The sequence below is a fragment of the Phragmites australis genome, chromosome 8 (genome assembly GCF_958298935.1).
Source record: "Phragmites australis chromosome 8, lpPhrAust1.1, whole genome shotgun sequence".
Lineage (NCBI taxonomy): Eukaryota > Viridiplantae > Streptophyta > Magnoliopsida > Poales > Poaceae > Phragmites > Phragmites australis.
In genome coordinates, this window is record NC_084928.1 from 6,279,797 (window position 1) to 6,293,610 (window position 13,814).

The 13,814-nt window shown below is 41.6% G+C and overlaps 1 protein-coding gene across 6 annotated transcripts; it reads left to right on the plus strand.

Annotated features, from left to right (window-relative positions):
* Positions 1-498: 498 nt before the first annotated feature.
* On the plus strand, positions 499-13,311 carry LOC133926457 (uncharacterized). 6 transcript variants are annotated; one of them, XM_062372409.1, is made up of 18 exons: positions 499-1,885; positions 2,752-2,837; positions 2,923-3,288; positions 3,371-3,454; positions 3,962-4,082; positions 6,729-6,927; positions 7,118-7,221; positions 7,321-7,515; positions 7,718-7,971; positions 8,046-8,264; positions 8,333-8,557; positions 8,638-8,691; positions 8,863-8,928; positions 9,024-9,161; positions 9,352-9,405; positions 10,861-10,920; positions 11,927-12,313; positions 12,419-13,311. In XM_062372409.1, exons 1-18 carry the CDS (start codon positions 865-867, stop codon positions 12,572-12,574), a joined length of 3,789 nt encoding a protein of 1,262 aa, XP_062228393.1. In that variant the 5' UTR covers positions 499-864; the 3' UTR covers positions 12,575-13,311. The 6 variants fall into 6 exon arrangements, 5 of the variants coding, with proteins under 5 accessions (XP_062228393.1, XP_062228389.1, XP_062228390.1 ...); XM_062372405.1 differs by having other exon boundaries at positions 722-1,885; positions 8,336-8,557; XM_062372406.1 differs by having other exon boundaries at positions 722-1,885; positions 7,351-7,515.
* The last annotated feature ends 503 nt before the right edge of the window (positions 13,312-13,814 follow it).

Here is a 13,814-nt window from a genome sequence, read left to right on the forward strand (position 1 = left end):
CGCACCGTACCCCCGCCAGGTGGGCCCACATACGGCTGCCAGCACACCACGCTTCCCGTCGCTTCCGCGCCATTCAGTGAGTGACCGCTTGACCGGGAGGCACGTGGAGACGGGCGGGACCACCTGTCATCCATGCACGCAGCTCACGGCCCGTGAGCCGACGCAAGAGGAAACAGCAGCGGACCAGGTATATACTAGTGTCCCCTCTCCGGAGAAGTGCTACGCCCACACGCAACGCTTCAACGTCAAACTGGGCCCATTGAGGCAGCCGCTGTGTGCGCTGGCTCCGTGTGCGCGTAGCTTTTTGTGGAGGGCGACTTTCTCGAGGTGCGAGCACGACCCTCAGGCCCAGCCCACTACGTGGGGAGGCGACAAGCGAACAGGCGCTTCGATTTTTACAGAAGCGTCTCTCTCTCTCCTCAGTCTCTCTCTTTCCCTCACGCTGGCGGATCTGAACTCGACCGAGAAACTCGTACCCGAGAGAAACCCTAGCTCTGGAGGTTTTCCGCCGTGGCGCCTCGCCGGAGACCCCCGCCCGCCGCGGCCGACGACGCCTCGCTCTCCTCCTCCCCCCGGAAGTCCGGCGACGATGCGCCGCCGCTCGCCGGGGGCTCGCCGGAGGCGGCGGCCGGCGTCGCCCCGTGCGAGCAGGCCAGGAAGGCGCTGTGTCTGCGCTCGCCGTTCGAAGGGGAGGAGGCGGCCGGACGGGACCCCTGGCTGCCCGCCCGGGTCGCCAGATGGGCGGCGGTGGGCGACGCGCGGAAGAAGCATAAGAAAGGGCAGCCGCAGCAGCAGCCGGAGCCAGCAGCAGCGGTGGAGCAGCAGCCAAGAGTGCCTGCTGGGTTCAAGGGTTTTTGGGAGCAGATGGAGCCGTATTTCCGTGAGTTTACAGCGGAGGATTTCGAGGAATTAGTGACGAAGCTGCAATTCAGTTCTAGCCAGATTGACCCATGTTTCCTTGTACCGGTTGTGGGCAGTGGCAAGGAATTAGGGGAGAATCTCGACCCGTCCCATGCTTCTGTGTCCAATGACAGCTTGGATTTGAACTTGAATTTGGGCAAGCATAACGAGGAGTTGGAGAGTAACAAAGTGCAGGATATGCTGGAGAGCTCGAATTATATTGGAGGCAGCGTGGAGCTGGTTAGTAAAGATGAGAGTAACAAAGAGAATTGTGATCAGGATATGCAGGAGGTGATTGTGCAGCATGAGGAGCAGCCGATTGAAATTGTACTAGATCAAGGCAGGACCGATAGCCTTGTTTTACCAGGATGCAGAGAGGATACAAGACCTTCTTTGAATTGGCTACTAGGAGCAAGGGGGCGGTTTGTGCTCACTTCAGAGCGCCCAAACAAGAAGAGGAAGCTCTTGGGTGCGGATGCTGGGTTAGAGCAGCTTGTGCTGCTGCCATCCTTGGAAGGCGAGGCTGGTTCAATCTGTGATGTATGTTGTTTGGGAGAAAGTGGCATGGCGTCCAACATGATGCTTCATTGCAAGAACTGTGAGATATCTGTGCACCAGAAGTGTTACGGCGTGCATGTGGTGCCAGATCGCTTCTGGTTTTGTGTTTGGTGCAATCGGAATATTGGGATGCCACGGAGGTTGACACGGAGCGATGCTTGCAGGACTGTATTAATGCCTTGTGTGCTATGTCCAAAGGAGAAAGGCGCTTTGAAACCTGTAAAAAGGGATCCTGGTCCATCTGCAGACGGAGGAAACCAAGAATTTGTACATTTATTTTGTAGTCTTTGGAGACCGGAGTTTCTTGTAGAAGACATGGAATCAATGGAACCTGTCACCAATATAGTAGATACCCAAGAGAATCAGACAAAATTGGTGTGCAGCCTTTGCAAGGTCATGCATGGTGCATGTGTCCGCTGTAGCCATGGTATGCATTTTTATGTCATCATCCTGCAGTATCAAACTAAGTTTAATTGATAACCTGTCTCCGATAACTGTAGTTCTTAGGTACAGAAGATTCTGTAAGATATGTTGTGGCACACCTTATTGCATTACAAGTCAATATCCAATTTATTTTTTCTGTGCAGAGCGAGACTCTACTTCTAGCTATTGTTCTTGTTGTTACCTGACACTGTTTTGTCTAACTGGAACAATGCCTTCTCTTTCTCTTTGCTTATTTCCCCTTCTGATATCCCAATATCGCTTTGTATTATAAACTACCGATTTTTTTTTAACAGGATGAGCGTGAATATGTAGTTTGGCCAAATAGATTGGTGGAAAAGGCCTAGCTTTGTGTGTCAAGGCCTGTTATATACTTAGCAAGGAGTAACACCAAGCTTTTATTGGAGCTTGCATACGGAGGATGGTGTTACAATTAAGCATTAAGCTTTTAATGGAGCTTGCTACAGAGTTAGCTTCCTCTGGAGCCGGATATGCCATTAACTTGCATATTCATCCCAAATCCTTTGTTCTCTGCTCAATTAAAGAATTGCACAGAATGGAACATAAGGCCATGCTTAGATTGCAAGAATTTTTCCTTATTCCTGCTTGAATTGAACTGTTTCCTGTGAAATCCCTGCATTCCAAACAGGGCCTAAATGGGTCATAGCTCAGATTAAATTCTTTTTAGCAGTAAAGGTTGGAAATTGTGTTGCATTGAATTTTACTTTATATATTTTTTCTCACTTTATTGTCTCCTTATTGTCTTTTTTTATTGTAAACTTGTGTAATGAATAATAATTTTAACTTTACAATCCAACCATTTTACGATTTCTATGTTTATGTGGTTTTCAGGAACATGCAGGACTTCCTTCCATCCTATATGTGCAAGAGAGTCGATGCTTCAGTTGGAGATATGGGGGAAGTTTGGCCATGATAATGTTAGACTGTTTTCCTCTTAAATGCTATTCACCTTAATTGATTTGCATATTGTTATTTTTCTTATTTCTTATTAACTGTTTATAGGTTGAGATGCGAGCATTTTGTGCAAAACATTCTGCAGTCAGAGGCATTAGCTCCATACAGAACAACAAAAATGCCTTTGAACAGGAGTCGACACAAGTTGACCTGCATGATGGAAAACTTGTCACTGGGAAGGAACAGCAAGTGAGATTTACACGCAGTAATAAGGACAAATTTAATGACACAATCACAACTTCTAGTTCTTGTAGCCTAAACAAAGTACAGACAATGGAAATGGCTACCTCTCCGTCGACTGTTGGAAGCATAGAAAATCGAGAAACTCAAAGCGTCGATATTGTTGTTGACCAACCTATGGGAGATGGGAATCTTATGAGCAATGCTGGAGATGTTTCCGGAGTTCTTAGAAAGGTACCTACTCATCTTACAGAGCCAGATTAGGATACAGATGTTTAGTACTTAACTGCATTTTATGTTTGCACTGACTGCACAGCTAGTTGACCAAGGAAAGGTTAGTGTTGGTGATATAGAATCAGAACTAGGTCTTCGTTCAGAATCATTGGAGGCTGCTCTTGAGGTAATTCAATTTTTGATTTTTATTAGTTCATAATAGTTGCCAAACGTTTCTACCAGGTGCTTGTTAATGTCTAATAATTGATACATACATCTCACTGAACTTGACCCTAACCCAAGATGTTGGGAATATACACCACTTTTGAATTTTTAATATTGAACTTCCTCATACATGTTACCAATTTGATGATGATTATTATTCTTACCACAACTAATGTTACCGATTTTTTGTTCTTTATGTAACGCCACTTATGTTTTTTTAATATAAAAGTAGTTCTAGAGACTGAGATAACTTCAATCTAACATATTTGGAAAGTCATATGTATAATGAACTTTACAAGTCAACAACAAGCTTAGTGTTGATATAATTAATAATGAACAAACTGCGCTTATATGTATAACCCTTTTAAAGTATGCAAAGCTCTATGGTGTTGTTGACTCGTGTTTTACAATGCCATGCTACTGATCTTATACCCTATATTATTTTATTCAAAAAAATTCACCTTCGCAGCCTGAAACCACCGCCTTCTCCCCTGGTCTGAGGTTGAAAATCATCAAGTGGCTGCAAAACTCCGTGCATGTGCCTTCTGTTCAAGTGAAGCCTCTTAAAGATGGTTCTTTGTCACCACAAGGTAACAAGCCAAAAAGAATTGAGTATACAACTACTGTCCATGTATATATTATTCTTGTTAACTTTGCCGGTTTGTTTGTTGCTCATGAATTTTGAGACTCTGATTTATCAGTGCTCTTCTCTGGCTCACTATGTCCAAAGGATGTAATTTAGTATCATCCTCATATTCTCTGCAGTACTAAAAATGGCCGTGGCAATGCTATTCTTTATTTTATGTTTATTTGGATAAGGTTTTAAAGTTTACTGTATATATTATGCTTCTTTATTTGAACTTCTGCATTTTACCATTTTACTCTGGATAATGGGCATAACTCTTGTTGCTACAATGCATGAGATTTATGGCATTTCCATGCTCCTCTGTTCATCAGGTTTTCCTCGAATAAGCTAACATTTGCCAAATTTTATGAATACAGTACCATGTACAGCATGTAGAAATATATACTCCCTCCCGTCACAAAATGCTGTTTTGGGTTGTGTGCTATCAACGGGATTAAACTTGACCATTAACCTTTTTTAATATTTCGACCAACATTTTAAAAATGGTATAGGTAGATTCGTCTCGAAAAGTAGTATCAAACTTTGCTACATTTTGCATACATTTCATACTAGTAATTAGGGTCAAAGCATTGTATATGTTAGGGTAAACACCCATCGGGAGGATAGTTGGGCGGTGTCGGGTGCTAGGGGAGTGATTTGACTATAGATTGGGAGATTTAGAACATTAGGGGAGACATAGGAAAACGGGACTGCAAACTAGATTAATCACGGCTGGCACCATGTATATATAGCCAACCAACCGGCCTACAAAGTCCTAATTCAAATACAACTATAACTTATCTCTAACTCTTATATGATTTAAACTAACATATCTCTTATCTCTAACTAAATCTGATTCAAATGAAAACCAATCTAATTAATCCTAGCTCTAACCAATCTAATTGAGTGCTACAGCACGACGCTACAGTACCACACGCGAACAGTACTTTCCAGTGCCTACCAACTTCACCCCTCCTTGCAAGATAGCTCGTCCTTGAGCTGTGGTGGTGGCCATGGTTCCCTTGAAATCCGCATGAACAGGTGTAGCGTTAGCATCTTGTCATGTGAGAGCATCAAGTCCCCTTGGCATGGATGCTGCCATTGTCCTGGTTGGGACATACTATCGAGCACCCGATGAGCGTTGCCCTCTCTTGCTCGATGTTGGCAAAGGGTTGCAGCGAGGAGATCAGCAAGGGCTCCATGGGCGCTGTCGTTGTAGCCACCACAAACATGATCATCAAGGGCAGGAACACAAACGAGACATGGATGTTGTCGTTGTTGGTGCCGTGGCCCGATGTTAAACTCCTAGTGGGCGTCTCGATGGCGAGGATGTCTTTCGTGATTGGGGATGCAGCAACCACGCTGTGGTCGACGCCAGTGATGGTCCCTAGTGGCGATGTGGTTGCTGCACTAGCTGACGTGCTGCCTTGCAGCGCGGCCAGCTGGCTTGCAGTCTCCAACGAACGCTTGTCGAGCACGGCCACTTGCTGCGCTAATTCGCCGAGTTGCTTTTGCATGTCGGCCACCAGCTTGGTTAAAGCTTCGATGGCTTGAGAGCTAGTGCCCTCATCAGAATCGGAACCTGGCAAGGTTGTTGTTTGTGAAGGTGTTGGTTGCATGTGTTCGATGTCCAACTGGCAACAACCGTTGTCGATGCATCGCCCGTGGAGTGCGCTGTGAGCTCGACTTGGGTCATGTGTTGACCGGAACCGGACAAGCGCCTCCACATGTGTTGCCACCACGAACAACTGCACCTCTTTAGCGCCATATGGGTTGTGAAGCACCTCCTTAGTCACCGGGTATAACAAGTAGTTCACCGTGACGCGAAGAACATCAGATTCAGAACCGGCAGTTCTGATACCAAATGTTAGGGTAAACACCCATCGGGAGGATAGCCATGCGGCGGCGGTTGTTAGCGGAGTGATTGGACTATAGATTGGGGAGACTTAGAACATTGGGGAGATAGGAGAAGGGGATTGGGAATTAGATTTATTTCTCTTGGTTGATTGATTTCATTATCACGGCCGGCACCGTGCATATATAGCCAGCCAGCCAGCATACAAAGTTCTAATTCAAATCCAACTCTAACTTATATCTAATCTTATCTCAAACTCTTATATGATTTAAACTAACAGATCTCTTATCTCTTAACTAAATTTGATTCAAACTAAAAACCAATCTAACTAATCTTATCTCTAACCAATCTAATCTCATGCTACAACGTGGCGATACAGGACTGCATGTTAACAGTACCACGCGTGAACAGTAATTCCAGCACCTACAAGTATATCTGACCGCGTCGATGCCCAAAATGACACTCTTTTCTTACTGGAGGGAGTATTTGATATGGCATAATTAGAGATTGCATTGTTGTATTAGTGTGCTAACTGTGATTTGCCTGTTTGGTCCACTCACTTTAGAGGTTCCTTGATAGTGTTGGGCTTGCCTTTTCTTTTTCGTTTTTAAAAAACTTGGGAGTCAAGCATCTGGCTAGTCTGTTTTGAAGATTAAAGTGGTCCAGAGGACTGAAGCCTCAAGTCATAATATACTCCAATTTCCCTGCTATAACAATTTTTGTAGACTCAATTATTCTTCGGGTATTTATGAACAGGTACATTGCTTAGAAGTGAAAGTACAAACTTAACAAATGCCAAACTTTGCTCAGGAGAGGAGGATGGTATATCTTCATTTGATCATCGTTTTCCCCAGGATGATAATGATAATAAAGGCTGGAATGATTTACTACGAAATGGCTTTCACAGTTGTCGCGATTCTGATGTAGATCAGATTCCTGGCCGGCGTTTGCTCAAGTATGGTTCGAGAAACTTTTTCTGTCCTCTTGCTGTCTATCTGTGTGTGTGCTCTCACGCGCTTGAATGTGGTACACATGCTTTAGTTGCTGTTATGCTGATCAATGTCTGGTTATTTTACATGTGTTTTATTAGGGGCAGTGTTTTTTTTGAATGGTCAAATAGCTTAATCCCATTTTGCCCCATGTAGCATTGATGGTTACCACTGCTATATTCATCCATTCATTGAGGAAAGATTGCAAGATTTGTGGGGTAATTATTTCGAGCAAAATAAAGAGGCAAATAATTATCATGGTAAATTTCTGCTGCCTTTTCTCCATTTATTAAATAATATCCATTGCCAGATTCCTTATTTACATATTAAAATCAACTTGTTTTGCCCAACTTGAGTAGAAAAATTATCTTGTCCCCATGGTGTTTCAGCAGCAAAACTTGGGCTATTAGCAGACATAGCTGCTGTGGATCAAATTCATAAAACAAAATCATCAGGTATCCTGGAGCATTCACCCGATGATGAAATAGAAGGGGAAATTGTTTATTTACAATCCATCCTATTCAATGATGTTGTTTCTATGAAGCAGAGATATGGTAAGTACACTTTCTTTTTTGATATGTGCATTGTCATTTCATATACAGAAATACCAGGCCATTTTGGTTGCTCTCCTATTTTATTAATGCCCCTGCTGCTGCAGTACTAATTGGTCTTCACAGTGCAAACAAACTCCTTAGTTGAGTTATTTATTTCTTCATATTTCTGAATCGATATTTCAGTCCTCCTTATATCTTGCAGAAGATTGGATACTCAAGGTTGTCCAGAATATTTCTTGGGAGTTGGATTCTTTCAATAAAAGAAAATGGGACCATATCATTGTGAATCAGTTCCTTCGTGATTTGAGGGAAGCTAAGAAACGGGGGAATGCAGAGAGGAGACACAAGGAAGCTCTAGCTATCCTAGCTGCAACTGCACCTTCTGTTGCATCCACCTCACGAAATGCAACAGTGAGGAAAGAGCTAGAAAACAACGTTACATCTGCTAAACAAGAGGTTAATAGTCTGGTTTTGCTTGTTCAGTTAATTTTGTCATGCATCATCATTTTTTGCCTTTTCTTTGTTTCCAGAGTATGCCCAAAACCAATGTTGGGTCTTCAAGAGTTAGCCAACTGTCTTCGTTGCCACAAGCAAAGGATGTATCAATTTCTAATAACAAAGTCTCAGAAGATACTAACTTTGGCATTTTTGATCTGGCAAAATTCTCCAAGAAAAGTGCTCTTCCCTGTGATATATGCTTGAGATGTGACACTGTATTGAATCGAATTTTTGTCTGCTCCAGCTGCAAGGTACTTCGCATTTTACTCTTTTTTTCCCTCAAGTTGCATTCCATCAATCTTTAACTCTGCATGCTCAGCAGGCTGCTGTCCACTTAGATTGCTACAAGAGCCTGCAGTATCCCACAGGCCCCTGGAAGTGTGAATTTTGCCAAGAGTTGCCATCGGATTCTGCTATATCTGGCAATCAATCTAATTGCAGTGGTGCAAAAGTATGCTTGGTGCAGTGTGGTTTGTGCTATGGAACATCTGGCGCTTTTAGAAAGACTCTGAAGGGGCAATGGGTTCATGCTTTCTGTGCTGAGGTACTCATTTGTGCCTTTTTATTTATATTGCTGCTTTGCTTAGCCTATCTACATTTTTAAATTTCTCTATTTTTCTGTAGTGGCTGTTGGAGACCACATTCAAAAGAGGGCAACCTAATGCAGTCAACAGAATGGTACCAATCTCGTTTGTGCTATGCACAGTCGCATTTTTCATATTGGAAAATAAATTGACTGTTTTTCATATTTATTTCATTATTTGCATGGCCCAATCACCAGATGTCATCTCATTCAACTTGCTGTGAATTACCTTATTATTTTATTCTGACTGTTCAATCTAATCTTAGGAGGGCCTTCGCAAGGATAAAGAGACATGCTCTATCTGCAACCGCAATCTTGGCGCATGCTTGAAGGTTTATTTTTTTAGAACATCCTTTATAGCTGCTAATCTAGAATGTAAAGACAAACTAATCCAAACTTGCTAAGTTATTCACTTTCAACTTTGCAGTGCAGTACTGCAGACTGTCAAATTACTTTCCATCCTTTGTGCGCTAGGGATGCTGGTCTTTACATGAATACAAAAAGAATTGGTAATGTGTTACAACATGAAGCATACTGTGGCAAACACAGTATCGAGCAAAGAAAGGTAAGGGCTGCTTTAAATAGGGCGAGATGGATGTCTTCACCCTGTAACTTAGACAGAGGAACTAATTCTTTACCCTTTCTACTGATTTTATATAGATCTGCTAATACAATAAGAAATGAGTTTGGGTATTACATTCATGGTAGTCTTACATCACTATCACTCTTATATTCCTCTCTGGAAATTTGTGCAGGCTTATCGTCAACAATATGGACCAGAGGAGGTCAAGAGCATGAAACGAATGAGGGTAAGCACATTGTTACATACTTTATCTTTTGAGGAAGGATCAAGATTTTGCTTCAACCATCTACATTATAAATTCTACTTTCTTTTGTTTTACTAACTAGGGTAGTAATAATTCCACAATATGTTTTCATGGTACTTGTGCACCTTTTCTTGCTTGAAGCTTACCTTTGCTCTGTTGTGTTTGGAATTTGTACTGCATAGTGATAAAACATCTCTAGTTCTTGTCAGATACATTACATTTAAATGAGATGATCCTGTTTTGCGTTTTCTGTTACTATGTGCAAATAGTATCACGCTCGGACCATGAAGTATGATTAATGTTGCAATCTGCGCATTGACTATTGGGCACAAGCCACAGTGAAAACATTATGGGTACTAATCAGACATTTTAATTTGCTACTCCCTCTAGTCATAAATACATGACATTTTGGACAACGACATGGTCTTCAAGATGTAGCTTTGACCACTATATTTTATTGTAATATATTTATTAAATTTAATAAAGTTATGCTATTATGAAAGTGCATTTTGAGACAAATCTATCCACATAATTTTAGTGTTTCCAGTCTATATATTTTGAAAGATATTGATAGTCAAATATTCAAAACTTCGACCAGAATCTTGTCCAAAACGTCATGTATTTGTGGCTGGAGAGAGTATTAAGCAGTGCCCAGCAAGCTGTGTTGGATTAAGGTATATGGCTATTGTTGGACTAATAGGGAATAGGGATCACGATATTGCTTAGAAACATTAAACTTCAAATCTTCCATGTTTGTGCTTTTATCTTTGTGGGACTTGTAAACGCTTTTTTTGAGTATATACATATACGGATACAGGAATGGATTTGAAGTAGGCTAAAGCATTTATGCTGCAACAACAACAACAGCAAAGCCTTTTAATCCCAAGCAAGTTGGGGCATCCCAACTAGAGTCACCAATAAAGACAATAAAAAAGTAAACAAGGTATTCGTAATAGTAATAATAGTAAAAGAAAACTGATAGGCTAGGTCCTTGGATTGCTGATTTCCATTTTGTCCTATGCAAGGATAATTCTTTGGGGTAGGCTAAAGCATTTATGCTGATACCTGCCAATATAGTTAAAACTGTGACGACCGTGGAGGCATCGATCAAACTTTGCTTCCTGGGTCGTGACCACTTATTTTCCTTGATGCCTGTATTCATCGATTCCTGAAACACAATGCACTGAAGTGGCTCAAGTGATGGTTAGGGATTATAAGTGTTAATTAATAGCTCACAACTTGGGTTGTCTAAAGTTTCTTGCATATTTCTGTGCTGGTATTGTTTGTGCCAATGTGTGAGGTCTGTTTTATCAGAGCTCTAAGTAGTTTCAGATATTATTAATAGAAGATTTGCAGTAAGAGGCACCTTCCTCTTTTGATGCCAAAATTGATGAACTATTACACTTCTGGTCAACATGATTTCCCTTTTTATGGCAGGTTGAATTGGAACTATTACGCTTCCTTTGTGAGAGGATTGTTAGAAGAGAAAAAGTGAAGGTACAGTAACTGTTGCGTTTATTTGTTTCCCTTTGGTTTCTCAGTAAATTAAATTAAACTTCGTCAGGCACTGTTTATATTCTCTTTCAAAATTACTTGCTTATTTCCTTTGTGGTAATAGCTATCGCATGAGGACAATTTTATTGTTTTCTGTAATGTGCTGCGAACGTTCAAAGCTTACAAAAGAAATTTGTAGGAATGCTCCTTGAGCTAATTCTTTGGAAATTGAGGTTGACTGGTGAGGCCACCTATATGTTGCGATGTGATTAAATTACTGGACTGAACGTATAAAAAAAGGGCTGAAGACCCATTTGCAGCGCTTTAGTTTGTGGACTGATTGTGTCAGGGCAATGACAGTTGTCTCTTGTCCTGTGTAGTTTCATGGTTTTGCAAATGAATATCAGTCATTACTCTAGAGTTATCGGTCTCGAGACAGGTCTCCTTCAAATATAAGGTTTGGACCATATGTTTGATTAGTTTCAACTTTTGACAGTCGCTGCATTATTTACTGATTTCCTTGTCCAGGTCCTTCCTACGACTGGGAAAAATGGGAATACACTGGTTCTGTGAACTTTGAAACATAAAAGTAAAAAATAAAAAAAGTTTGGGCTGTGTATCGACAAGTTAGACAGTGGTTAAGGCTGCACCTTGTTAGGCAAGGTGCGACAAATATACAGGTGCAGTAAAAGAGTGCACCAGGAGATTGCTGCTATTCAATGTTGATGTCAATTATTATAACTGATATGGATAGTTCACTATCGACCATCTTAACAGTTCACTTTTCCATTTCAAAATTCTACATCTCAATCTGAAATGTAGGAAGCTTTGTTCCCTGTGAAATGAAAAGTAGAACACTTGGATTGTCATCTGGAAATTTCCTCGTATGACACTGATAATTCTCTGTTGTAGCTGTGTGCTGCACATCTCTTTTGTGGTCAACTTATCTTGCTGCATTAATTTGGCAGTTTTTATGCTCTAAGTTTTATCCTGATTCTTAATATACCAGAAAGATTTGGTTGTGTGCGAACATGACGTACTTGCTGCAAGAAGGATCTCTGCTGCCTCTTCTATTTGGTCTTCTTATTATGCATCTGGACCTGGAGTGAGTTCAGAATCTGCCACTACTTCTGTTAATAACAAATCATATAGTGGAGCGATGCAAAGATCTGATGATGTCACAGTGGACAGTAGTATTACTAGGAAACATACTGTCAGGTTTTCTCTGCATAACAGGGACGCTGATAGGAACACAGCTGACAGTTCAACATCAACAATATCGTATAAGCGGAAGTTGGATGATGGGGAATCACTTACATTTAAGAATTTTCCAGAAAAACCAGCTACTGCCTTGCTGGAGTCAGAAGATGTTGAAAAGAAATCGACAGATAAAAAGGTTCATACATTTTTATAATGTTTTACTTTCTTATGCATATATGTTTATGAAGATTTTACATTCCATTTACCTTCATTGGTTCTGATGTTTTACATGACATTGCAGCATAGAGAAACATATCAAAAGGAGCTTGTTATGACATCTGACCAAGCTCTGTTGAAGAACAAGAGCCTTCCGGAGAGATATGTTTATACTCGCCGGAGCTCCCAGTCCAAAAGGAAGCTATGTAATCAGCATGTAGCAGAAGGGCCCGGTGGATAGGAGCAGTTGAATTAGGATCATGGTGGCTCCTTCATGGGTTGAACAGAGAACATTTTTGAAGCTCCATGCTGAAAGCATATGCAGCAAGCGGGGCTGGCCATTATAATCATGTGCCATAGCCACTGGGGCGGGCACAGTTGGACCAAGGTCATTAAGATGGTGCAGGCTGGGTTCCTAAGTATGATTTGAGCTTCCAACCAAAAGATCTGACTCATCGAGCTCATGTCACAGTGCAGGCCAGTATGTGTGAGTTCATTCACTAATTAAGTTATCAAGGGCAGGTTTTGTGAAATATGCCCTGTTGCCAGTGTGCCATCTGCACATTAGTTATGTTAAAGAAGCAAAACAATTGCATCAGTGGATGATGAAAGAAAGTTGGTAGAGAATTGTTGCTGACTGACTTCTACCAGTTGGCCATCAGCGCATGAATTATCCATGTTTAGGAATTGTAGCATATGTGTGTTCGTATGTACCGACAAGTCTACATGTTCAGTTGGTGCGTGGCTTAGAATTGTCCTGACTGCTGACTTCTGATGTGGACCCTTGTTGACATTGTTGTAGAGCAAATTCGTGTTTGTACAGCCATGGAGGCCTAGTTTCTTTCTATGTAGGAGGGTGATTTTTGTGGTTCACACAAGCTGTTAGTAAACTTGGTGAGCAAAGAACTGCCATGCGGCCATATGGGTTGTCCGGTTGCTCGATTGTATTACCGTTACTGCGAAGTCTGGTTTTGTGCTGATGGCAATTGTCACGGCTCTCAAATCTTCAGCTATGTATTGGCTATAAATGTCATGCTTGTGATTGTGAATGGCACCTGTAACCTTGCTTGCGTAATGTATATTTTCTGATGTGCTTGTGACTTATGAACGGTATCAGTGGCAGTCTTTGCTTCTCTAATCCTCTACTCTATTGTGGTGCCTCTTGTCACTAATCAAGATTTGTGGTGAATCTTACGCAGGCATGTCAACATCTTTAACCCAGATGTCATGCAAATGAACAAACAATGGTTCAAACAATATCTGGCTTTATTTAGTAGCAATCTTCGTGTGACAGTGGCAGTGGACCCAAGAAAGTACAATGTCGTACTCCCATCTATATCCTGCAGGTACGATTGATTTTCAGCTGAAAAAATACACCGAGTTAGCTGACGTATTTTGACAGTTGGCCCATCTATTCATCGTGGCCTCGTACAGTCGTACTCCTTGTGTTCACCTGCCGACAATGCCCAGAAAGCGTAGTG

Bases quoted from the DNA above. Each gene is read 5' to 3' on its own strand.
- LOC133926457 (XM_062372409.1), top strand. From the start codon at position 865: ATGGAGCCGTATTTCCGTGAGTTTACAGCGGAGGATTTCGAGGAATTA. The intron at 2,838-2,922 runs GTTAGACTGTTT...AACTGTTTATAG, and splicing joins GGAAGTTTGGCCATGATAAT to GTTGAGATGCGAGCATTTTG. The intron at 3,289-3,370 runs GTACCTACTCAT...CTGACTGCACAG, and splicing joins TTTCCGGAGTTCTTAGAAAG to CTAGTTGACCAAGGAAAGGT.